General features: G+C 50.9%; 1 protein-coding gene across 3 annotated transcripts; it reads left to right on the top strand.

Annotated features, from left to right (window-relative positions):
- The first annotated feature begins 4,117 nt into the window (after nucleotides 1–4,117).
- PRR18 (proline rich 18) lies at nucleotides 4,118–26,097 on the top strand. 3 transcript variants are annotated; one of them, XM_081033337.1, is made up of 2 exons: nucleotides 4,118–4,258; nucleotides 4,349–7,548. In XM_081033337.1, the coding sequence occupies exon 2, from the start codon at nucleotides 4,380–4,382 to the stop codon at nucleotides 5,136–5,138; it is 759 nt and encodes a 252-aa protein (XP_080889463.1). In that variant the 5' UTR covers nucleotides 4,118–4,258; nucleotides 4,349–4,379; the 3' UTR covers nucleotides 5,139–7,548. The 3 variants fall into 3 exon arrangements, with proteins under 3 accessions (XP_080889463.1, XP_080889462.1, XP_080889461.1); XM_081033336.1 differs by adding an exon at nucleotides 23,769–26,097 and having other exon boundaries at nucleotides 4,164–5,168; XM_081033335.1 differs by having other exon boundaries at nucleotides 4,164–5,168; nucleotides 6,719–7,527.
- Nucleotides 26,098–26,933: the final 836 nt, after the last annotated feature.

Below are 26,933 nucleotides of genomic sequence, written 5' to 3' on the forward strand. Positions count from 1 at the left end.
GCGCACGCGCTCCGCGGCCGCAGCGGCCCCCTGCGTGCGTGGCTTTGCACGTGCAGAGCCGGCCTCCCAGTGCACATGTGGCCTGTGTCCGGGCAGCGCTGCGTCCCTGTTCGCCGCCGCCCCGTCGCCGCCCTTCCCGTGGCCCCGGGACCTGCCTGCGGGTCCCCGAGACCCTTTCAGGACCCACTTTGGTAATAACCCCAGACACTTCCTGTGCTTTCCATCCTGCTGCTGCGTGACACGGGGGCGTCGCCAGGTTCTGGACACCTGGCCGCACAAGGACCAGCTCAGAGCTGCTTTGTTTTAGAAAATAGTGTTGATTTGTCGTTAAAAATGTCAGTGCAACGGGCTTATTGTTAGCATAAGGTGTTTATCATTTTAAAATGTACTAAACTTTTTTTTAAGTCTCAGTTTACATTTCTGGTAAGGCTCACACCAACAGAGGCCACAAAACACGCTCTTTGAGTCCTAAACGTGTAGCGGGTTCTGGAGGCGCCCTGGCCCGGAGGGGGAGCCGGGCGGCGGGTCTCCGCGTGCGCTGTGCGGCGTGGGCAAGCCTGGCTTTCCTCGTGTGAGACCAGGAGGCGCCACGAGGTATCCAGGTAACGTGGTTCCTACCTCACGTGGGGAAAAAAGAAAAAGTGAATCACATCTGAACGGTTTTCTAAAGGGTCTTCTACTCCCAAAACCTTTCTAGTAACAAACCAGTGTTAGAAGAAGAAATTTCGGTACTTTTTGGTTGCTGACCAAGTTTGCTACTTCTCAGTAATCAAACAGGATTTTTAAAACTGGAATCAGCTTTCCATGTTTTAAAATTCAGATGTAGTTTTAGTTGTAGGTGTTTGACTCCTTGTTGCTATGTATCAAGTAAATTATTTGAATCAAAACATAGAAATGAAGTACAGCACATGGGGAGAGATTACCGATTTGTTTTCCTGTTTGGAGTTTTTCTGAATGTAGTACATTGAAGTATTATATGCCTTAGTAAAACCAAGAAGTTAGTAAGTTAAGGAGGAAACTTTCTTAGGAGGATTTCCTGGTATTATGGTGTCGTTACTGGCTCACCTTTTATTAACTGGGAATCCATGTAATGACAAATTGAGCATGTGGGTGTATGTGGCAGTAGCATGCGTCTGGCTCGATACCTGTGGGATCCAGGCAGTGCCTTGTGACCAGGTCAGTGGCCCTTTGCAGAGCAGGGCCGCCATACCACAGTTTCAGTAACTCCAGTTCAAACCTGGGAGCTGGTACTCTCTGTAGTTTCAGTTGGGCATAGGTATAATCTTCTTGGCATTTTATTTTAGTGATTGAAATGTTTTCTACATACATTTTACTCCTTCTGGAACTGTCATAAAGGGTTTTTATAATGAAGTCTTTATTCATACACTTAACTGGGACACATTAGTAGGAGAAACAATTACCATTAACTCCCAAAGGGTGGACAGTTTCAAATTTGAAAACGAAATGTAATGCACAAATTAAACGTCATAAAAATATGGATCGTTCTGAATACATATATTTGAGCTGGCTTATGGCTTTTCAAATCAGCCAGCTCATTTGAAATAGTAAATTTCGTACCCTCAAGATGAAATGCAATCAGGAAAGACGGACCCCTGTACTCCAGTGCTCCCAGAAGCAGACCACAGTATTCTAGTATTCTAGTCTCACAACCCAATATGTAAACAGTTGTCCCCACAGCTGCGTCCTGGGCTTGTTATGCAAAACCCCATGTAAGTGTCGAGTGGAATTGGATTATATTTCTTGACTCTAATCACTTTTCCATCAAGTCTTTTATTCTGCATGTAAACTTGGCTGCCTTCTAGTGTAACGTTCCTTACTCTTCACTGTCACCGGCTACTCAAGTCGACCAAATAGAATGTGTGTGTAACGGATTCTTTAACAGCCCGCGCGCCTGTGACATGGCTGGCGACATGTAGCTTTCCTATGTCCCCTCCCAGCCCCACACCTGGCTTTCTAGCCTCTAATTTTCAAAGAGCTGAAGGATGCAAGTAGAAGAGGCCTGGCAGGAAGCAGTGATGCTGTCATGTGGGTGCCTTAGCAGAGTCTGGAGACCTCAGAACGTCAGAAATGCCACGCTCCCTGTGGCTCCTGGGACAGCGGCTCACCACGTACAGGAACTCCTCGTCCCTCCACAACGCCCTTCCAGGGCCCTCAGGGATGCCCTCCGACCTGGGTGACCGGCCAACATGCACTCAGTATCTACTTTTCTGCCCCAGAGGTTGGGCAGACTTACCACTTCCCGAGTCTCCAAGCTTCTGGAACGGGACAAGGTGTGTAGGGAGGGGGGACCTGGAGAAGCCCCGTGAACAGTCTGGAGAGATGTCAGTCTGCATCTTGCTTTCTCTTCTTGGAGGAAATGCCTGATTTTCGCTAGTGTGGGTAGTGATGGCTGTTTAATCCATCCTCCACCCACTGACTTCTCTGGTTTGGGGGCTCTGGAACCCCAATGCTGGGGGGCTCATCACCCACTGGGACGTTAGGGTTCTTCCCCCCACCCATGTCCTAGTAGAATGGAGATAGTAATAGGAGTCAGGAGCGTTTCAATCAATATAGATTAGCGATTATAATTATGAGCCACCAACCCACCCTGACCTGACTGTCACCCACTGTCATCACTTGGAAGCATGCTAGGAGTTTGGGAAGGGGACCCATCGCTGACACCATCACAGCTGTGGAACTGCTGGAAGACCTGGGTGTCCTGTTGGTTTCTCTCCGCAGCTGACTTGCCATGCTGTGCCCACAAGGATGCTGGCTGACACCTTCCCTTCCAGCCTCATTCTGTCTGTGGCAGCTTCATGTCGTCTCCAGTCCACTCTCCTGGCCACCGCTTCCTGACGGCCCTAGTCCCACACCCACCTCCAAATGCTAAACCTGGAATAAAATGTGTGCTGCTTTCAGTCCCCATGACAGATCTCTTAGGACCTAAACTGTCTCAGACGCACGTCCCCCTGAGCAGCTGCTGAGAGACAGGCCACACTTGGGGTCCTGGTGGGAGTGAGGACAGCTGGAGACTTGCCTTGAAGCTGCATTTTCATAGTTTTTCGAGAATATGTAAACATACAAGGTGGTTTCCTGGATGCTGATGGAGATCATGGAACCCAAACCTTCCCCTTCACCCCCAGCTGTGGTGAGAAATGTTTCTGGCCACCTGTCACGTTTCACCCCTGCGCTGACCCAGTAGCTATCTCAGCTGGAACACATGGGACTAGAAGGGGACTGTGTCCGCTGGCAGCAGGGTCAGCAGAGGCGCCTGGGGGCTGCTGGCACCAGGCACAGGAGAGTCACCCACGTTGAATGCAACACAACACAACCTGCTTAGCCCAGAAAAGCCACACCTGTGAAAAAACATTTTTGGAGATGTAAACAATTGATAATTCTGAAGAAATGCAGGGACTGCTTAGGTGAAACTGATGCATTGCTTTGTAATTGCTGTGAATCCACACGCGTCCGAATATTGCGGGGATGTTGTCATGTCTCTACAAGTAGAAGTAGACAGGGAAGATGTCTCATTGTCATTTAGGACCACTGCTATTGCACTGAATATACTGCCTTGCTCACAGCGACCACGCCGAAGAACGTAATGTCTAACATTTCCTGCATCATGATGTACCTGAAACTGGACATTTTGCCCAGGTTTTTCTTTCTGAAATGCCTGTCAGCAGTGGCATTCCATTATGCAAAGTTGAAGCGCAGTGATTCACCGGAATGTCTGCCCCCCTGTGGGTTCAGCCAGCCTTCCCCGGGGACAGCAGAATGCGAGGCTAGCCCAGCAGGGTTGCCCGCGCCGGTTCTTCGCACCGTCTTAAAGGCCTCGGGGTGGTGAAGGGTTTTCTCTCCGAGGTCGGGACCCGCCCGGGACTCGGGACCCGCCCTGCGCTCCCTGAGCCTCTCCCGCCTGCGAAGGATCGTCGCCGGCTCTGCGCTGGGACGTCCCCCGAGCCCCCGCCCTCCGCGGCGGCCCGGCCCCGCTTGTCGCCGTGTGCATCAGTCGGTCGCCACAGCAGCCGGGCACGGCCGGCAGCTCGCTGTGCGGTGTCCGCCGCGGGCGCACGCGGCTCCTCCTGCCGCCGGAGGGCGCGTCGGGCTGGACGCTGCAGGGCGCTGGGCGCCGCGTGCGGGGCCTGGCCCAGGAGCCCCGGAGTTGCCCCTGAAGGAGGCAAGGAGGGTGACTTGGCCGACGGTCCCTGGGTGCTGGCGCCGGGACGTGAGGAGCTGGAGATGCCCTGGCTGGACGGAGGTGGGTGCGGAGGGAGGACGGGCCCCGGCCGCCGATGGGAGGGCGCCGCGCTGCGCCTCCCGGGGACTCAGGACGGCCCCTCTCCCGTAGGGCGCTGACGCTCCGCCGGCTCGCGCGCAGCATGCCCCTCCCAGCGCCGCCCCGCAGCGCCTGCGCCCCCCGGGAGGCGGCGGCGCCCGCCTGCGCCCTGTCGGGGCCCTCGCCGCCCGCCGCGGCCGGGGACAAGAAGAGGCCCCCGGAGCGGCCCGAGGCGCTGCTGTCCCGCTCCTGGCCCTCGGCCACCCTGCGGAGGCCCCCGGCCCGCCGCGCCCCCGGCCCGCTGCCCCCGCGTCCCCCGGCGCCGGCCGCGTCCGGCCGCCCGCACGCCCCGGGGACGCCTGGCGCGGGCGACAGCCGCGCGGGACCCGCCGTGTCGGGGCCGGGCCCAGACGCCGCGGCGCGCTTCCCGCCGCGCCTGCCCCCCGAGGCCGTGCTGGGTATCCAGAAGCGCCGCCTGGAGGAGCGGCTGCTGGCGCGGCCCCGCCGGCCGCTGCCCTCGCCCTCGGCGGACGCCCGGCGCCCGCTCGCCCCCGGCGCCCGGCCCGGACCCGCGGGCCCGCGGAGTGGCGGCGCCCCCGGAGGCCCGCGCGCTCGCCCGCCCGGCGGCCCGCTCGCCCCCGACCCCGGCCTGCGGCCCACCGACCTGCGCCGCCTGCTCAAGGTGTCGCTGCTCAACGAGCGGCACAAGTACGACGACGTGGAGTACGAGGAGGAGGCCGCGACCGTGGACGAGGGCCTGGTCCGCAAGTGCACCGAGTGGCTGCGCGGCGTGGAGTCGGCGGCCGCCACGCGTGACCGCGCCGGGCCCCTGGACACGCTGCCGCACCTGAGCACGCTGTGAGGGGCTGGACCCCCCCCCCCTGTGAGCCAGGTGGGTGTCCCGGAGCCCTGCCACACCTGGGCACCTGCCAGCACGGCCTGGGGGGACCCGACCGGCTCACCCAGGACGTGCTGCTCCCCCGGGGCGCCCTCGTGGGAGACACAGCGTCATTGGTGCCCACCACACAGGCCCAGGCCCTGCCCACTCCACAGTCCGCGCAGCCCCACGACCTTTCCCTCTCCCACACCCGTGTTCTCTACCCGCCACGTCTGCCTCCTGCACCATCCCGGCCTTCTCATCGTGCCCACAGGTGTCCTTGCTGCGCGTGGCAGCGTTTGCAGCACTGAAAGTGCCTCAGCCCCCAGCCCTAAGGTTCCTTTGGGTTCCTGACACCCTCGGGGTGTCACTCTGCGGGTGCCCTGGTCTGAGCAGCGAGTAACAGCCAGGGGGAGGGCGAGGCCCAGCCACCAGGACGGTGGCCTTGGTGCTGCATTTATGAGTTTGTTTCCCCTAAATAGAAACGTGTGGGGGCGGGGTTGGAAAGCCTGGGAACGCAAGGGAGCGGAATCTTCCTCCTGCTAACCGGGAGGGCAGTCACCAGGGATTCAGGAACGTGGCGGATGGGCGCTGGCACGGGAACATTTGTCACAACGCTGACGCACCTGGCTTGGTGCGCTGTGGGCAGCGCTCCCCCCTGTGAGCCTCGTGTAAGCCCACGGACGCTCACACGTGTACTCTCACACAACCCTCACACTTAGAAACATGCCCACACATGCCCTCACACTCAGACATAGTCACACTCTTACATGCACACTCACAGTCACATGCACACACAGACACATGCTCACACGCCTCACGCACCCTCACACGCTCATGCCCGCGCGCGCGCACGCGAGTCTCTTCTGAAGCACAGAGGTGCCAGGTTTCCCCATGGCCGGGTAAAGGGGTGGCAGGAGCCAAGCAGTGTCTGCCCAAATCCATCCTCTATTTGAAGTGCTGCTCACAAAATATCTTCTGTGCTACAAAGGAAAGAACGGTAACGAGGTGGAGGGGAAAACGCTGACAGCTGTACCCAGAACACAGTGTTATTTGGGGGAGAAAGCTGGAAGTTGCTGGGTAGGGTGTGGGGTAGGTGTGTATGTTTTCAGTATTTTTAATCGCTGAAAATCAGTGACATGGTGGCTTTGTATATAGTAATTTTATAAAAGAAAATTCTATTTATTATTGGATAAAGGGTAAAACTCCTCTGCCTTTTAGGGACCATACCCTTCCCTGCTAACCCCAGGCCAATTCCTAGATATTTTCTCCATGCATCTGAGTATATTTAACTCATATAAGGTTGAAAGAGGAAAAATGTTATAATCAGACAAGGCTGGTTATAGAAAAATAATATATTACCTCAGTTGGGGGCTTCTTTTGTAAAAGTCAGCAACAGTTTAATGTTTATCTTGTTAGATGTTAACGTGTGAAGTCGTAATTAAATTTTACATTGAAGCCTTACATTCTAAAAAACCAATTTTGTGTTTTTCCTGTGGAGATGTTTGTGCTAACCTCTCTCTCTCTCTTTCTCCCTCTCTCTCTCTTTCGTGACACAAATCTAGTTGGACGTAAAGCATTTAACTCAGTGGGAGCTGGATAGGCCACCAGATGAGTTGCAAGAATAACCCCCTCCCCAGTGAACAGCGGGTCAGAAGACCCTGTTTGAGGGTAGAGAGCCCCACTGTCTTTTATTTGAACTGAGTGTATTAATACCAGAGAGGCAAAGTAGCAGTCTTGCGGAGGTGACATTGTGACATCTGTCCCCTGAGCACTCTGGCCACCCCCAGTGCAATCTTCAAAGCCCAGTCCTGGACCAGGAGCACTCTTTCCGGTCGGTCACTAGCAGATGAAGAGCGAACTGACCGTGAGTTCATAGTGGGCAGTGTCATAACTTGGTCTCATTTACACATAGTGCAAATATCAGTAATGAAGGGACCCAGGTTTCTGTCCATTGTTGCAATAATAACATTTTAAAGACTTTCCTAAAATAATGCCAAGCGTCTTTCTGTCTCTGACCGTATTGCTGTCTTCCTGGCCGTATTGCTGTGACAGTGTGTGGTTCTCTCTCCATCTGTGGTTCTGTCTCTGTGTCCCTATTTCTTTGTTTTCCTTTCCTCACACCCCTTTCTCTGGGTTCCCCATCCCCATCTCCTAACTGGCCACAGTATGACCTGAGCACTTTTTTCCCATTTGCATTTGTTCCACAGAGTTTTGTGTGCCTTGTTCTTCACTTTAACAGCAGATGAGAGGGACTTTTATGTTGCTCAGTTGATGACACTCAATAAAAAAAACAAAAAAGGACACATGATGTCTATTCATGCTGCTGACATTCCAAAAAAGCTTTCTAAGTCATTGTATTGCAATTTCTTAATGTTTAAATAAAAGAGAAATTCAATGCTTTGTGTTTCTTTTTGATGAAGCCATTAAAAACTGGCCACTGAAATCACAGAGGTATTTAAAATTCATGTGAGGTGGTCTCACCGGGGTGCCGTCCCACTTGAGGGTCTGGGATTACCCAGGGTCCACAAAGGTTCATTGGTTTTAATCACTACCAGGATTTACAAAATTCTAACGCTAATCAAATATTATCATAATATGACTGTTTGGCAATGATATTCAACCTTTTGTCAGGCCACAAAGTCCCATGAGAGCTATATTCCCAATATAGTCCTAGGAATATGGACCATGGAACAATGAAAATTTGCAGTATTTCAGGATCTCCAATTAAGAACTTCTATATATGCCTACTAGAGCCTCCCCGCCAAAAGTAGTTTCAAACTGGTAGGGTCCACCAATCAGAAGTTAAAGGGTCAATATGATTAACGGTGAGGACCATTCAACACTAGAAAGGGGAGATGTCCTTTGTAAATGTGGTTTGTCTTGAATATTTGGGTTCACAGAGAAAAAGTAAGAAAAGATGTCCATGGGAGTAAGAAGGCGGGATCCATGCTCTCTCCATGAGTAGAGTTCTTACTGTCATTTTCCCCCATGGTAGGTGGTGCGTTCCTACCAGGAGGGCTGGGTGTTTGTGTTGTCATGAGATGGTGGAACGTCACTGGCTAAGTGGGCCTGCGTGTGCATTCCAAGACTGAGCCTGTGTGACTTAATTCCATACCTTTAGGAAATACCCTGGCACTTTAAGATAGATTTTATCTTGATCTGCTTTCTTTCTGGAAAAAGTAGACGCCAAAAAGTCAGAACCTTGAGATGTGTGGTTTCCCCAGAAATTGCACAGTTCCGTTGAGGATGGGCTATCTGTGGGATCTGCTCATATTAACCTGGCTCTGAAATCGTAATTTTGTGCCTTTATTTTTTAGTGTGGAAACTGAAGCCACCTCTGGTGTGTCATAAGCAATAAGAACACTGCATTCCCAGGGCCGCACATGAGAACCTCTGTACCTGTGGGGTGCCCAGCGTAGCCTTTGTCCAGACACTGACAACAGGGCTGCTCCCACGGCTGGTGGTGCCCCATGCCCAGCTGAGCAACCGAATGCCTCCCCAGTCAGGTCTGGGAAGACGTACCTCACCCAGGCTCGGGGTGGCCTGTGGAGCTGACGAGGCTGGAGTTCCCATAGTGACGCTGTCCCTTGTCAGCCATCTCTCATTGAACGTCTGTACCTTAGTCTCTTCTTCCATATAATGGGGTTAAGGCGACATAGCAGATCCTGGTAAAGATTCTGATGAGATGTGGGTAAAGCATTTGGGATGATGCCTGCATGTTACCAGCTCAAGTTCAGCTGTGATTAATACCTCAAAAAACTTCTCTACCCAAAAAACATGATTTTCTGGTATTTACCTGTGCAAAATCAAAATCCTCACTCATCTGAGGTTTTTCTCTTACCATTTCATGCACACCTATGTTGGGGGCTGTACTTTTATTTCCCTGAGGGGTTTAAAAATTAAAATGTCTACTGTGTTTTACCTTCTTATTCCAAACTTATTTATTCTTTATGTCCTGAACTTAAATATTTGTCTCTGGGCTTCCTGGTAGCAAAAGCAAAATTAAACATAGTTATATAATCTCAATATCTAACAAGAAACACCCATTACGAGAGACATAGTTTTTCTTAGAGAAAATTATTTTGTGTTAAGTATATATTTATAATACATGCAATATAATGAATGGAATTCTTTTTGTTTTTATTCTTTATGTATTTTTATTTTTTCAAATATTTTTATTTTTCAATTCCAGTTGACATTCAATATTATATTAGTTTCAGGTGTACAACATAGTGGTTAGTCATTTATATACCTTACGGAGTGATCCCTGATAAGTCTAGTGCCCACCTGGCACCATACATACTTATTAAAATATTATTGACTGTATTCCCCATGCTGTACTTTATATCTCCGTGACTGTTTTCATAACTGGCAATTTGTGCTTCTTAATCTCTTCCCTTTTTTCACCCACACCCCCAAACCCCCTCCCATCTGGCAATCATCAGTTTGTTCTCTGTATCTATGAGTCTATTTCTGTTTTGTTTGTTTATTTGGGTTTTTTAGATTCCCATATCAGTGAGATCATGTGGTGTTTGTAATGGACGGTATCCTAATTGCGGCTTGTGGAAGAGGCGTCCATGTTCTTCACGTCATTGTTCATTCTTGGTGAGAGCTGCGTCCTCTCCCACATCAGACCACCCCCCACCTCCCCGTGTGAAGGTGGGTCACATCGGAAAATGGGAGAGAGCCTCTAGGCAGCAATTTTAGATCTCAAGTATTTAGCAAGTACTGTCCAAAACATGCAGAAAATGATATAGAATTCCCAAACCTTTGGTCTCAAGACTCCTTTATACTCTAAAAGTTATTGAGAGAAGCCAGGAGCTTATGTGTATGTGGATTATATCTAGCAACACTTCCTGTATTGGAAATTAAAACCAAGACCCTAAAAGTGCCTGAGGACCCTCAAAAGTCCTTGGGCCACACTTTGAGAAGCCCCTGGTTTCTACCATATGTGTCAGCTTCTCGTGCATGTAATCTGTGCTGGGGGGCTGAGGGGCTACATCTGAAATTCTGGGGAAACATTTCAAGACACATATGATCCAGACCCCAAACCAAAAGCCTGGTTTTGTAGACCTGAGAGGGAGCCCAGGGGGGCAGCTGCACAGCCTCGTTTGGGAACCACTGCTTTAAAGCAAGAACTGCAGGATAGGACTCAGGAAATACTCAAGGCGGATTTTATCACCTGTGTTCTGTGTTTTACGATCTTATGAGCAAACTCTAAAATATTTGTAGAATACTTTACTTTGAGCAGGATAGTATCCCAGTAGGCCCAGAATCATTCATTTATTCATTCAGCAAATATTTACTGTTTATCGGATGAGGCAAACCTGAGATACAAAACTAATTATAAAACTGTCCCCTACACAACTAAATGAATTCACCTGTTACAAGGTATAATTAGGGATATTGTCTGTCCAGGCGATGGTTTTGATTGGAGGACAGTTACTCCTGAGTTGTTCCTTAGGACGCTGGTTGGTCTCTATTAGCTCAGGCTCTGTAACAAAGCACCACAGACTGAGGGCTTAAGCAACAGACGTTTATTTCCTCACACTTCTGGAGACTGGAAGTCCAAGGTCACTGAACCAGCAAATTCCGTGTCTGGTACGGGCTCTGTTCCTGGCTGGCAGACGGCTGCCCGCTCTGTCCTCACACGACCTGAGTCTGTGCTGCAGCACAGAGGGGTCCCAGGTGCCTCTTCCTACTGGGACAGGCCCCACCCTCAGGACCTAATTTAACCTTAATCACCTCCTTAGGGGCCCCAAGCACAGTCTCACTGGGACCAGGTGACTCTGAGGACAGTTCCATGGCATATCCATGATTTCTGCTGCAGACATGTGCAGACGTGCTGAAGCGGCTGCATGACAGCAGTGGACAGGTCACTCTGTTCTGGACACAAGGATGAGTGTCTGTCCTGCTCTGGGGCCCCAGCACAGCAGCATGGGGCGAGGGTGCACTCTGGAGCGAGGAAGTAGCATTTGACTCCTGGCTCACACTTACCACGCCGGTGACATTGGGCTGGTGTTGCAGGCTTACAGGCTCTCTGAGGCCCAGGTTCCTCAATAAACAAGTCAGGGCAGCACAGACCTCCCTCATGGGCGGGGCGGAGGGTGGAGGAAGCGCGTTATAGGAAGTCCTCAGACCAGGAACATAGCATAAGAGGGTTGTGGGGACAGAGCCCCATAGAGCAGTTTCCAGGCTCTCGGCCTCACATGGAAAGGTGCTGGCTCAGGTAGTAAATGGCCATCAACTGTGATTGCATGGCCATCAGCTGTGGCTAGTTGGCCGTCAGCTGTAACCAGTGAGCCACTGGCCACTGATATAACTGCCATGGCTACGCTAGCAGAAAATGGGGGCTAGCAAGAAGATGGTGCTGGCAAGCGCGGATTGCTGTTAGGACGGAGGGTTGCAGATTGTGTAGATCCTGCTTCCTGTCTCCAGCCCAGCCGCCAGAGAGACTATAATGGTATGACTCCCCTACCTATGGCTCCGTGGGTGTTCCTTTTTGGCCTCACCATGTCCTGCGTTCTTATGTGGGGAGCGGGAGCTGAGACCCTGCATGACACCCTGCATGACAAGGGTGGAGAGCACCAGCGTTCCTACACACCTGCCCGTCCACGTGCAGGTGCAGGACGAGGCTTCTGGAGCCGTGTGACAAAAGGGCCACAGGCAGTACAGCCTTGTCTGGGGGAAAGAGCAGAAAAGGCTCCTGGGCCACCTTGCGGAGAGACACGGGGAAGGTCATGGGGAAGGTCGCGTGAAGTGGGCAGGCCTGGGCCTCCAGCGAGTGTCTGCAACAGCTAGTGGCTGTCCTGGATTGGGGACAGTGCCCCAAAGAGCATTTTCCAGGCTCTCGACCTCACGTGGAAAGGTGCTGGCTCGGGTAGTACATGGCCATCAGCTGTGACTGGTTGGCCATCAGCTGTGACTAGTTAGCCATTAGCCCCTGCTATAACTCCGTGACTGTGCTGGTGGTGGGTTGGTTGTCAGGCAGAGAAGTGGACGGGGGATTGTGGATCGTGTGGATCCTATTCCCTGTGTGCGTCTTGCCCGGCCGCCAGAGAGACTGGGTGCAGGAAGACCCTTTGTTGGGGTGCTGGCGGAAGTTTGCTCCCTGTGTCTCCAACCCAGCGGCCAGCGAGAATATAGTGGCATGACTCCCGTATCTCTGGCTCCGTGGGTGTTCCTTTTTGACCTCACCATGTCCTGCGTTCTTATGTGGGGAGCGGGACCAGAGACCCCTCATGACACCCTGCGTGACACCTGGGAACAGTTACGCTGGTGTGCACCAAATGGGCCGGGCAGGTGAATGACGGGCTCGGGCCATCTCTGCACGTACTCCCCTCCTCTGAGGATGTGGGAGAATGGGCAGAATTCCCCATGAAGAATGAACCATGTCACGTCAGCACTGTGACAATTCCATTTTGAACTGAACTCCTGAATGCTTGTGGGCATTTTGAGGCCCTGCCAGCCCTGCCCTCATGGTGCATTTTTTGAGTTGTACCTATGGGGGCTCTGAGACCCTGACGGATGAGGGCTTCCTCCTGGTCAGGCTGCAGAATGCTGGCCAGGCTCAGCAGCGTTTTCCAGAACGAGCACGCCACATGTGAACACTTAGGTCAGCTGTTCCACTTATGGCAATGAGACAGTTTTTAAGACACACTTCAGGTTACGTCTGATAGGGTCTCTAAAAATGAGTCGTCTTGAGAAATTCTGCATGAGTTCCATTCGATAGTGCTAAATGTTCAGTGTTTAAGAGTAAACCCTGCCCATTCCTCACCATTCCTCATACCCTCTCCCCAGATCTGTGAACGAAATGGTGTTTCATATTGTTACCGTAGGAACATTTTTAGTGTTTACGTCATTAGGTGACAAAGGTCAAGATTCAAAAGGCTCAGACATAAAAGAATTGTAATGCATGTGGGATGGGAGTTGAGTGTCGCGTCCCGAGCAACACGGGCAGTGAGGAGGCGAGAAGGGGCGGTTTGGGTTAAGTTTTTAAGCAAGAAACAAACAGAGACTTAATGCAGTTAAATCTCTCCGAAGGCCAGGGGTCTCTCAGTCTCAGAGGACTGGAGCCCTGAACAAAGCCGACTGGAGGCTTTTATTGATAAGTATACAAGGGAGTAGCAGTGTTTTTGGCACGGTTTGTGAGACTCACTTATCACGTTATAGAAACATCCCAAGCCAATTATTTTAACCTTCAAACAGCCGAAGCACAAGTTCCCATGATGTCTTACCTTAGGTCTGTACCTTCTCAGGGTCAAGTCTCTCATATTGTAACAGCTCCGTTGAGATAAGTGAGAGCACTGATCTTTGTTGTCCTCATGACTTCTCTCACAAACAGCTGCAAGGGAAAAGCCAGGGCCGGCAACAGACTTTCCCAGGCAGGGGGAAGGGGAGGCAAAGCCCTTTCCCATATTTGTCTAAGGCAGCTCATTGGGTGTCCCCACTCAGTTTCGCCTGGCTTAGGTTGTATCTCCCGTGAGATATCTTACCCGTCTTTGGCTGCAAACCATCTTTTGGGGACCAGACAGAGAGACATAAGGTGTAAACACAAGGATGGAACAGAGTCCCAAAAAGGCACAATCTCACAAACTCTTCTTTCTTTAAGGAAAGACACGGAGGGATAGTTGGCTAGGCTGTTGTGCGACTACAGTTGAGCATATAAGAATTTGTACAATGAACGAAAAAACTAACATTGTGAATTTATTTGTCTGTGACTAACGAAATTTAAGAAGATGCTCATTACATCTACAAGCAACAGTAACTTGAACAGACATGATGACACATTTATAGTTGAACTCTGCAGATAGATAGATGATAGATGATAGAGAAATAGGACTATGGCCTGAATTTGTGCCCCTTTAAAATCCGTGTGTTAAGATTCTAAGCCCAGTGTGATGCAGCAGGTGGGGCATTTGGGAGGTGATTGGGTCATGAGGGTGGAGCCCAACGAATGGGATCAGTGTCCTTTAAAAGGGACCCTGGAGAGTGCACTGCCCCTTCTGCCAGGACACAAAAGACAGCGCCTGGGAACCAGGAGGCCGGTCCTCCCCCGACACCAACCTGCCGGTGCCTTGGTCAGACTAGCAGCCTCAGAACTGGGAGAAGTAACGCGTGTTGTTCATAAGCCTCCAGTCTGTGCTGTCACAGCGGCTGGAGCAGACTGCCACAGTTCTAGGTAGTCCTGGGACGCGGTGCTGGACACAGTTCCCCCACAGCCCTGGTTTGCCTTTCACTGCACCATTTCGGAGGTCTTAGGTTCACCACCGGTGTGGATGGAACTCCTTGGGAAATTCTGTGTCACGTGTCCCCAACCACCTACACTGACATGTGGCAACAGTGCCCTGTAGTTACAGGTCCTGAGGGCACTGGGGTCCAAGAGGGGAAGTGTGACCCCCACGTCCATGCTGTTTGTGTCACACGTCCCCAGGGACGCGTCTCTGCCAATCAACTCTGGACTCCTCCCAACATGGATGCATCACTTTGTCGTTTTACGAGTGGGAGGACTAGCGCCGTCCAAGTGAAATGATCGCTCAAGGTTATGGAAAGCGACCTACGTGTATTAGCCCGTCACACAAATGAAGGCTGGGAAGGGTTACATGGTTACCATGACAGAAGCGTGGAAACCTCACGCCAGGGAGTTGCTGAAAAGACACTCCGAGATGAAACCAACTGGCAAAATGAGAAAGACACAGATGCTGAGGGGGAGTCAGCGACGCTGAAAGGGGTGCGGTGTCCAGCTGCTGGCTCTCGGTGACGCAGATGGCTGGCTCGCATCCAGGCCCACCACGCTCTCCAGGACCCCTCAGTCATTCATCTCTGCTCCTGTTTCCCCATCTGGACACGGGTGACGGTGCTGCCGGGCGGGGTGGCTGCGGGGACGAGCCTGGCTCCTGGCACGCAGTGCTGGCCCGGGTCTGTTGTCATCGCAGCTGCTCGTGGGGGCGGGTCCTGACTGTGAGCCCACTGACGCAGTGCTGGGCTAGCAGAGACAGTCACGCCTGAGTTCTGGAACAATCCTCGATTTGTGGAGACAGACTCGCATAGAGGGCCGTTCATGACAAGCACAGCGCGTACCCACTGCTGGGTTGTCCAGTGTCTGCAGAGAAATACCAGAGTGAGGGAAGGGCAAGCTAAAAATCGAAGGCTAGGTCGTCTCAAATAATGTCATGTTTGTTACAAAGCACAGCTATCTCAGGCTGTCGGGGGCCTGTGGGCAAAGCTGCGTTAAGGAGATGATATCATATGAATGCTTTGCTTCCCGTCTCCCTGTAAGACGTATCTGAAGGTCATGGGTACCTTTCCTAGGGACACCTGTCTGGGCCAATAGCCTGGTAACTCCTAGCAGAAATCACACTCACTCTTCCACAAACAATGGCATATTTGCCTACATTTTAGAGAATGCGTTAAAATGTTGTAAGAGCAGCGAAAAGAATAGGGATCCCATACCAGTAGTGTGGGAAAGGACGAGCGGGTGTCCAGGCGAAAACTCAGCTGGGATCACGTCAGCAATATTTTGCCATGTATAGTCCCGCTACTACAATCCCTTATGTTCTAGACTTGCCAACAGCAGCATTAGAGAAAGGAACAAGGCGCTGAGCTGCAGAGGGAAAGTGAGTGCCTGGGCTGCATGACGATGGGCTGCTAAGAGACAGCCCTGCACTTCCTGCTGCGCTGGAGCCGGGAAAAGGCTGCAGTTGCCCTGATCCAAGTTTTTCTAGGGCCACCCGTCCCTGAACTCAGCATGCCCTCTTGTCATCCAAGCTCCAATTTTTGCCCCAAAACACAGATAAGTATTTATAAGGTATGCATGCCAGGCGACCAGAGGTGGCACCTTTGAATATGTTGTTGGAATTGTTCAAGGGGAGAGCGGAGGGCAGGAAGCATTGAAGAGGTGGGAGGTGTGGGATAGCAGAATGGGGGTGGAGGGTGTGAATGGAAGGAACAGGGTTGGCTGATGTCCACTGCCTCTGTTCCATCTTCCTGCCCTGGAGGAAGAGGAAGGAGGAAGCTGGTGAGCAAGGATGGAGCAGGAAGGACGCACACAGTGTGTGGGCTTTGGGCATTGCCCAGGGTCCCCTTTGCCTGCTTTCCCAGGCCCCACGCCCCTGGGCAATGCACAGGCCAGCCCCCTCTCCAAACCCTCCCCCTCGTCCTCATCCTCTAGGTCCAACCACTCTCCAAAGCTTAAAATAGTCCTGCTATTTCTCTGTGGTAAATGCCTCAGAGTCTGTTTTGAAGGGAGCAAACCTAAATCAATATCATTACATGACTGTTCAAACACTGAGGTGAATGTAAGAAACACCTGTGGGCCCCATTCACCGAGGTGTAAGAACAGGAGCCCTGTACCAGCCGTGCTGGTGTGAACGCCCCTGTGTACTTAGACCAGTTCACACCTTTACCCCACTGTATATTCTTACCTCCTTTGTCATATAGGTTAATTGACCACATATATGCAGGTTTATTTCTGGGCTGTCAATTCTGTTCCATTGATCTATGTGTCTGTTTTTATGCCAGTACCATGCTGTTTGGATTTCTATGGCTTTGTGGTATGATTTGATATCACGTAGCATGATAGAACTTTGTTCTTTCTCAAGATTGCTGCAGCTATTTGGGGATTTTTATGGTTCCATATAAATTTTAGGATTATTCTAGTTCTGTGAAAAATGCTGTTGGTATTTTTTTTATAAGATTTTATTGGGGTAGGGGAACAGGACTTTATTGGGAAACAGTGTGTCCTTCCAGGACTTTTTTTTTTTTTCCAAGTCAAGTTGTTGTCCTTTCAATGTTAGTTGTGGAGGGTGCTGTTCAGCTTCAAGTTGTTGTCCTTTCTGTCTTAGTCGTGGAGGGCGCAGCTCAGCTCCAGGTCCAGTTGCCGTTGCTAGTTGCATGGGGCTCAGCCCACCATCCCTTGCGGGAGTCGAACCAGCAACCTTGTGGTTGGGAGGACGCGCTCCAACCAACTGAGCCATCTGGGAGCTCAACAGCAGCTCAGCTCAAGGTACTGTGTTCAATTTTAGTTTCAGGGGGTGGAGCCCACCATCCCTTGCGGGACTCGAGGAATTGAACTGGCAACCTTGGGGTTGAGAGCCCACTCGCCCATGTGGGAATCGAACTGGCATCGGAGTTAGGAGCACGGAGCTCCAACCGCCTGAGCCACCGGCCTGGCCCGCCATTGATATTTTGATAGGGATTGCATTGAATTTATATATCGCCTTAGATAGTATGGGCATTTTAACGATGTTATTTCTTCCTATCCATGAGTGCAGTATATGCTTCCATTTATTTGTGTCTTCTTCAGTTTCTTTCTTCAATGTCTTATAGTTTTCTGAGTACAAGTTTTTTAACTTTTGGGTTAAATTTATTCTTACGTATTTTTTAAAGCAATTAAAATGGAACTGTTTTCTTAATTTGTCTTTTTGATAATTCATTATTGATGTATAGAAATGAACTGATTACTGAATATTAATTTTGTATCCTGCTACTTTCCTAAATTCATTTATCAGCTCTAATAGTTTTTCTCGTTAGAATCCTTGGGGTTCTTTATATACAGTATCATGTCATCTGCTAGTAATGACAATTTTACTTTTTCCTTTCCAATTTGATGCCTTTTTCTTCTCTTGTCTGGTTGCTGTGGCTAGAACTTCCAACACTATGTTGAATAAAAGTGGTGAAAGTGGACATCCTTTGTCTTATTCCTGATCTTAAGGGGAATGCTTTTAGCTTTTCCCCATTATGATGTTAGCTGTGGTTTTGTCATATATGGCCCTTGTTATATTGAGGCATATTCCCTCTATTCTTTCTTTGCTGAGAGCTGTTTTTTTAAATCATAAATAGATGTTGGATTTTGTCAAATGCTTTCTCTGCATCTATTGATCTGATCATAGGATTTTTATCCTTCAGTTTATTTATGTGGTGTATCACAGTAATTGATTTGCAGATATTGGGCCAACCTCGCATACCAGGGATGAATCCCACTTGATCATGGTGTATGATCTTTTTAATGTATTGCTGACTTTAGTTTACTAATATTTTGTTGAGGATTTTTGCATCAATGATCATCAGAGATATCAGCCTATAATTTTCTTCTTTTGTAATGCTTTTGTCTGGCTTTGGAATGAGGATGATGGTGGCCTCATAAAATGAGCTTGGGAGGCTTCTATTCTTTTGAATTTTTTGGAATAGATTGAGAAAGATGTTAATTCTTCTTTGAGTGTTTGGTAAAATTCCCCTGTGAAGGCATTTGGTCTAGGACTTTTGTTTGTGGGGAGTTTTTAGATTACTGATTCAATTTCATTCATAGTAATCGGTCTGTTTAGATTTTCTGTTTCTTCTTGATTCAGTCTTGGAATATTGTATTTCTAGGAACTTATCCGTTTCTTTCAGATTGTCGATTTTTTGGCATATAACTGTAGTTCTTTTCTTATAATCCTTTGTATTTCTGTGGTGTCAGTTGTCACTTTTCATCTTTCATTTCTGATTTTATTTGTTTGGGTCCTCTCTCTTTTTTTTCTTTTTTTAAAGATTTTATTGGGGAAGGGGAACAGGACTTTATTGGGGAACAGTGTGTACTTCCAGGACTTTTTTCCAAGTCAAGTTGTTGTCCTTTCAGTCTTTGTTGTGGAGGACGCAGCTCAGCTCCAGGTCCAGTTGCCATTGCTAGTTGTAGGGGGCGCAGCCCACCATCCTTGTGGGAGTCGAACCCGCAACCTTGTGGTTGAGAGGATGCGCTCCAACCAACTGAGCCATTCGGGAGCTCAGCGGCAGCTCTGCTCAAGGTGCCCTGTTCAATCTTAGTTGCAGGGGGGCACTGCCCACCATCCCTTGCGGGACTCGAGGAATCGTACTGGCAACTTTGTGGTTGAGAGCCCACTGGCCCATGTGGGAATCGAACCGGCAGCCTTCGGAGTTAGGAGCATGGAGCTCTAACCGCCTGAGCCACCGGGCGGGCCCTCAAATAGGTTGTCAATCTCTTGCTTTCTCTCTTCTCCATCTGATACCCCTATGATGCGAATGTTGGTACACTTGATGTGTCCCAGAGACCCTTTAAACTCTCCTCATTTTTTTTTTTTTTGGATTCTTTTCTCTTTTTGCTGTTCCGGTTGAGTGTTTTCTGCTACCTTGTCTTCCAAATCACTGCTTTGAACCTCTGCTTTATCTAGTCTGCTGGTGATTCCTTCTAGTATATTCTTCATTTCAGTTATTGTATTCCTTGTTTCTGACTAGTTCTTTTTTATGGTTTCTATGATCTATCTTTTTATTTCTTAAATTTTATTGGGGAATATTGAGGAACAGTGTGTTTCTCCAGGGCCCATCAGCTCCAAGTCACTGCCCTTCAATCTAGTGTGGAGGGCGCAGCTCAGCTCCAAGTCCAGTTGCCATTTTCAATCTTTAGTTGCAGGGGGCGCAGCCCACCATCCAATGCGGGAATTGCACCAGCAACCTTGTTGTTGAGCTCGTGCTCTAAGCAATTGAGCCATCCTGCTGCCCCTCTGGCAGCTCAGCAGCGGCTCGTTGTCTTCAATCTAGTTGTGGAGGGTGCAGCTCACTGGCCCATGTGGGAATTGAACTGGCAACCCTGTCCTTTAGAGCTCGCGCTCTAATCAACTAAGCTACCCGACTGCCCTCTATGTTGTTTTTTATGCTTGCTATCTTCTCTTGAAGTTGAAGTTCTCCCTAAGTTTCTTTAGCATCCTTATAACCATAGTTTTGAACTCTGGCTCTGGCAGGTTGCTTGCCTCCATTTTGTTTAGTTCTTTTTCTGGCGTTTTCTCCTGTTCTTTTATTTGGGACATGTTTCTTTGTTTCCTCATCATGACGGCCTCCCTGTGTTTGTTTCTATGTGTTAGGTAGAGCTGCTATGCCTCCCAGTCTTGGCCGGGTGGCCTTAAGTAGTAGGAGCCCTGTGGGTCCCCGTGGCACAGTCTCCCTGGTCACCTGCTCCAGGTGCTCCAGGAGTGTCCCTTTTACGGGTTGTGTGTGCCCTCCTGTTATAGTTGAGCCTTGATTGCTATTGGCATGTGAGTGGGTGGTACAGACCCTCAGGCTCACTGGCTATGGGGTTAGGCCACATCCATAGCTTATGGGGTGCTGTGCAGGGGCTTACACCACTGAATGGGATTCGCCCCAGTGGGCTCTGGTGCCTGTTGAGACCGCCCTTTGGATGTGCCACTTGTAGAGCTAATTGGGCGGTGCTCTGCTGTGGTCTGAAGCCAACCTCTAAGTATATTAGTTCTGGGGCCGCTTGGGAGGGGCTCCTGTGCAGGCCCAGGTCACCCACTGCCTGTGTTGTCAGGGACTACCTGGTAGGAGCTACCAAGTGATCTGGGTTGATTGCTGCCTGTCCTGGATCTGGAGGCAAGTGGGACCTGAGACCGGTTGTCACCAGCACCAGGCCTGGGCAGCTCAGCAAAAAGCCCAGGGCCAGCTACCCGTAAGGCTCAGAAAGAATTATTTCTTAAAATAACACAAACCACAATAAAAAGTAAGCCCAGGGAACATACTTATGCTCTCTGGCTTAAAGCTGCCATCGCAATGCACACCTGAGAAACCATTAAATAAATCAGATAACTTCTCCCCCAGCTTTCTCAAACTTGCACTGAGTTCTCAAGAAGTCTGTTTTGTATGTATATCAACTACTTTGACTGCAGGACATTGATTATTAATTCAGTTTTTCCATTCTCAAAAAACTTAGTATCTTATAAAAGCTTACAATCAAGTGCATATTTTATGACTTACAATAAATGGAAATACTAGAGTTCTAGTGACACTTAAAAGGGCCTCATGGCCATGTAACAATGAAACTTAAACATAAAGGATCACTTAGGAGCAAAGGAACAGAGAAAGCTCCCGGTGACCATCGTAACCTTTGTTGAAAAAATTAATGTCGTCCTGTCTTCCCTTTTCTGAGTGTCTTCAGACCAGCAATGAAATGAGATTTGAATGCAAGTGCTCCCGTCATTATGTGCCTGGAATTAAATATCAATTCAGATTTGAGCACAAATGTAGTTCACATTTAAGTTGATGTTTAATTCTAAAGATGAAGTACTTTGGATTAATGTGTCCCTAATCTTTCTGTTGCTTTGGAAGACTGAAAAAACTATTAGTGACCCTTTTTCTCCTCCATAATTAATGAAGCCCTTATTTGGCCCTTCTCACCCCAGTGTACTCACGTATTCATACTTTCACTCCTATTTAGTCATACTTTCGAATGTGACGGTCCGTGGAGATTTTGGAGGAAGGCGGTAATCCAGGGGCACGTGTGGAGGGCTGGGGCCGTACAGGTGCCTGGCTCAGTACCCCAGGGCTGTGCTCGCATCAGGCCGCACCCCTCGGTGCCCCTTCAGGTCAGTGCCAGCCCAGCTGCTTCCTGCACAAACTCCGGACTCGCAGCCACCAACAGCTCTCCGTTTGAGCCTGTGCTGAGAAGCGCCTTGCTCCCACCCTGCACTTGGGCTTGTTGAGTGAAGTCCCTGTCACACCTGAAATCTTAGTGTCACCTCCTTGCTGGCGCTGCCCCTCCGCCCAGCTGCCTCCCCGTGGGGCACACCTCGCCCTGAGTTGGAGCTAATTTTGCCTTTGTCCCTTGTCTTTTGCAAGGTGCATTGTCCCCAAGGGCAGGGATTGAGGAGCTGTCATTCAGTTTCACCCTTGGTGACTGTCCTAGTCCGTGCTCGGACATTGTCAGTGCATAAAAATACCTCTTGAATGAATGAGTGAGTGAGTGAGTGAGTGAGTGAGTGAGTGCTTTTCTATTACGTGAGCCATTCACCTGACTTAATTTGCTAATCAGAAATGGGAAATACAACCCCACATGTGGGGACTTGGATTTTGCTCTCTCTGCAGATGGAGAAATCTGCAGGCACTAATGGGGAGTCCATCAGGGTCTTGGGTGGCTCTCGTGTTTCTGCCCCAGGGTCACTCCAGGCACGATGCAGATTTTGGGGAGAGGGCAGCTGTGATTTGACCTCACACAGTGGAGAACATGGGGGAGGGGGGAAAACGAGGATTTGACCAGAGGAGGGCGGTGGTTGCTCGCAGCCCCTGCAGTAGCTCAGGAACAGGCCACGTGCACTGTAGCACATGGAGCCATGGTCATTCACTGACCAAATGCCAGCAGCAGTCTGCGAGCAGGGGAGACATCGCGGCATGTCCCCATGGAACTTACATTCTAGTGGTGGGAGACAGTGAACAAGAGAAAATGATAGCATGACACATGGTGGTCTGTGCAACGGGAGAAAGGAAGCAGGTCAAGTGAGTAGACACAGGGCAGTAGGGAGGTGGCTGCAGACTGCTGGACGGCAACACAGGTGAGTCTGAGCACAGGCGTGAGGAAGGTGGACACTGGCCATGCAAATCCTGGGGGGCTAGCGGTCAGGCAGGGGAGTGAGCTAAGTGGCAGGAGTAAGCCACAAGGAAGCGTGAGTGGCGAATGGGCAGTGAGCCTCGAGGAGGGGGGGGATTTGGCAGATCATGGAGGGTCGCGGGAACCGTGTGAGTGTGTGGTAGGTAGTTCTAACAGCCCAAGTCCCCACAGCTGTTAAGTGGCAGAGCTGTTAGGTAAACGCAGAGAAGCCTGTGCTTCCATGCACAGCTTGCCTTTCCCACTCCCGAGGATGGACCCAGCATCCCGGAAGCGTCACTGCACCTCAGGGGACCATCCCCTGTCTCTGCAGAGCCCTCCAGGGAGGGCAGAAACGTAGCTGGACAGCACACCTGCTCATTTGTTAGCTGAGTTGCTGTTATTCTTTTTCAGTAGTTATGGAAATTTGAAATATTTTTCAAAAGATAATTAAATACCAAAAATTTTTGCTGTTTACCTCACTGTTTTTAAAGTGTTCTATTCAGTGTATTAAAGCTGACAATAATTAAGACGTTTGTAGAGTACTGGTGTGTAGCGGACTTTGTTTCCAATGACAGACTCTCCTTGACCAAACCTGAGGTCTGAGCTTCTTTTCCACTGGGCCTCATCCAGGTGCCGTCCTGGGCCTCCTTGGGCCTCGTCTGTGGGCGTCGTCTTTGCCTGCCTGGGCGCGTCCTCGGCCTGCTTAGACCGGTTGTAGCAAGTATCCTGCTGCGTCAGGTTAGGGAGAGTCCCCAGCCTTGACACCTGGTCACCCTGGCCTGCCCTCAGCGAGAACCCCCGCCTCGATGTCTCCATTAGTAATTTCCCATCCATCAACGCCCCCCCCCACTCCTCACTATAAATCCACCTGCCTTTGCTCGGTCTGGACTGGAGCCCGTCTCTGTCCCTGTTGTGAGTCCTGCACCTACAGCCCTGAAGGAAGTCTTCCTTCCTGTGTTAACGAGTGCATGAATGATTTTCCCTTTGACACCAAGCACTGCACATGTACGAGCTCACGTAATTGTCTTGACATCCTGTGAGATAGACACTATTTTGCCGATGAGAAGACTGAGGCCCAGAAAGGCTGATCAACTTGCCCACTGTCACACAGCAGCAAGTGTGGGAGCTCGATTCAAGCCACAGCTGCTGTGCTCCCAACGCTCCCGCATGAGCGGTCTGGCCAGCTGTACGTTGGAGGGGAGGGGCCGTGGTTTCATGATCACGATAAAAATTCTGTTCCAAACTGTTGTGTTTCTTCCTGTTAGATCAGCACTCGGCCCCTCGAGCTGAGAGGACGAGGTTTGTGGTGGAGTAACCAGGGCCTCCATCTCTCACGGAGGGAAACTGCTGACTTCCCGGTTGGAGTAAACAAATGAAGTGCAAAAGGAAGGAGTTCCAGTGTTTTCTGACCCCCAGGATGTGTGCCCCCATGTGAACCGGCGCTCCCTGAGTTTCCCGTTATTCCAAGTCACACTTCTCACCCTGCTGGTGCCAGGACCCGAGCCTGGGGAGCGCCTAACAGCACGGAACAATGCGGCTGACTCATACACACAGAAGTGACTTCTGGGTCCACAGCTGTCAGCCCAAGGCTATATTTTTAGTATGATTCTCATCGTCCCCGGTTGTGCACGCAGCTTTTACAGTGCAAACACAGAGGGTTCCTGAGTGCCTGCGGCGTTCCAGGGGAGCCGAAGAGACAGGAGCTTTCTCAGAGGGAGGAATCTAAAAAGAACAAGAAACTCAGACAGCAAGCGTGCTCAGCAGTGAATTCCAACACAAACCAGGTGGCTGCTGGATGGAATGGAAAATGAGAATGACGGATGCTGGCTGGGACGCGGTGCATACCTTGGTCACCAGGGTGGCTGGCTTGTGTTGTGACAACGATGAGGACACAGGTCCCAGTGCGTCCTGCCCTGAACGTGCCCGGACCGGCCCCAAGCAGTACTAGGTGCCCTGCCAGCCAGGGCCTCACTGAGTCACACGGATGGAGGGGGCTTGGGGCAGGGAAGAGTGGCCGGACTGTGGGGTCAAGGTCAGGGTTGGGTGAGCGGTGAGGAGGGTGAAGGGACAGGAGGAGACTGGGAGGCTAAGGGGGTGGGTGGCTAGAGGCCTCGTGAGGCCACCTGCCCCTGAGGCCACCTGCCCCGCCCCCCATGCTCCCCTCCCCACTCCCCGCGTTGGCCCAGGAAGGACTGCTGGCCAATTGTTTCTCTAGGGAATTAGAGGAGATTAAAACCAGGAAAATGCTGCAAGGGGCCTGTAAGGCCACTGTCTTTAAAATAGTCCTGAGGAAAAACAAACATGATATTCTTTGGCAGCTTTTGAATTTTTTCCTTCTGTTTTGCAAAACTAAATCTAGCACTTTGTTATAGCCCTCCAATTTTCATGACAAAGTTTCAAGGACAAAAAGAGAAATGTGCTACATTCTTAAATACTCTTTGTGACAATGCTATTTGTTGAGTCATTAGAATGACTTTTAAATGGAGGTGACATTAAACCGTCTTTTTCCTTTGCGGCTGAGTGAGCTGTCCTGTGTCATGATGTGAGTGAACAGTGTTAAAATCTGGCATCCCCGGATACTTACCAGAACAGAGCAAACACAGCAGCACAAAGCAGAGGCCACCACCCTGGTTCAGGTGGCCTGTGAATCAGGCCGAAAGTGCCTAAAGCTGCACGTCTTCCCCCCACAGACTTCCATGACTGACCCGTCACCTAAGTCTGTCCTGCACACCAGCAACCTACAAGCCACGCGTATTGATTTCTTTCCTGAGCATCGTGACTGAGGGACCATGGCAGCGCCATCTGGGGACAGCACCACCTCCTTGGGGTCACACGGAGGCCAGAGCAGTTCCAGGGTCCGGTCATCCAAGTCCGGGAGCAAACTGAGACGCGGCTTCCTGGCCTTCAGGAATGCTGCCGCTTCTCCAAGGCCCTGGGTAAGAAGGCCCACCTTCTACTGAGCCACGTAGGGCCACGCCGCCTCTGCTTGGTTTGGGCACCGACAGGATGAGCCCCTGGGAGTTTGTGGCTGGAACTACAATCCCATTTGCAGGTTAGGTGCCTGGGTGCAAAGGGAGGCAGAGTGTCGTGACAGCGCCAGCAAACGGGGAGTTGTTGCCCCCGGGAAAACCCTCCTCCGTCCACTTCTTCGTCACGTGAGCTTGGAGTGAAGTGGCCAGAGTCACACAGCCAGTGGAAGACCATGGTGGACACGACGTCCAGCTGTCCAGCCTCCCACCACTCCAGGGGCCCCGCCGTCCACTGCCCGGCCACAGACTTCGCTCTGTGGTCACTGACGAACCACAGAGCCCTGGTGGCCCCTCCCACCCCCTTCCACGCTGAAAAGCACCTGAGCAGACCCGAGCTTCCTTCCCGCCCAAAGCACTTCCCTCACAGGCCAGGCCCTCCCCTCCTGGTCATACGAGGGCGGTGCCTTTCTGAAATGTTTGCTTGGTGGTACTGAAGAGGACTCAGCAATCAAATAAACATTCCCAGGGAGGCTTTCCACCCCCCTAACCTCTCCCCCTGGGAGACTGTCCACCAGGAAGCCATGTTTTTAGAGTAAAAGTCGCTTGTCCTTTTTCTGTCCTCATACTCGACGTCCCAGCATGGACTGCAGGGGGCTGGGAGGGCCGCTCTGGCCAGGGTGTGTGGAGTGACTTAGTGACCGATTCTGGATGTAGGGACCGTGTCGGAGCGCTCCCAGTGTTCTCGTTTGGAGGGTGGTGTGACTGCTCAGGGCAGGGAATGGCAGGGTGGGGTGAACCTCAGGAGAGAGTGAGGGCTCACGTCTGGGTACGTGGGACTTTCGGGGCTGGCAGGATGCCCTTAGATGTGAGCCTGGAGTCGGGAGCGAGGTCAGAGTGCACAGGGGGTGTGAGCCATCATCGTCCTGGTGCTAAGAACAGAAGAAGGGGTGGCTGAGACCCCCAAGGAACACATAGCATGAGGACCAAAGGGGACAAAATAGAGCCTGACAAGCCAACCTTAGAGAGGCAAGTGGGAGAGATGGGAGAGATGACGGCGAGTGGCCCTTGAGGCAGGAGGGCCTGGGCCTGTGGTTGCAGACACGGTAGCCAAGGGAGATGAGCAGGTGGGGGCGGTGACCGGTGCCAGGAGTGTGATGGAGGCAGCAGGAGGACAGCCAGGCCTTTGCAGCAGTGGTTTCAGCAGAAATCCGATCACAGTAAGGACAGGTAAGAGGCCAGGCCGTGGAGAAGGGGTGTGGAATGGGGGAACCGGTGGTTGTCAGGGTGAGCGGGGCCTGCAGAGACAAAGGACAGTTTGTGTTTGTTTTACAGCTGTTTTGAAGCGCCCTTGACATACAATAAGCTGCACATACATAAACCTATAAACTTCGACAAGTTTTGACACAGTATGAGGTGTGTCAAGCCATCTATCGCCTTATGAAATCCAAGCAGTGGACATAC

This window comes from Rhinolophus hipposideros (assembly GCF_964194185.1).
Source record: "Rhinolophus hipposideros genome assembly, chromosome: 3".
In the NCBI taxonomy this organism is placed as follows: domain Eukaryota; kingdom Metazoa; phylum Chordata; class Mammalia; order Chiroptera; family Rhinolophidae; genus Rhinolophus; species Rhinolophus hipposideros.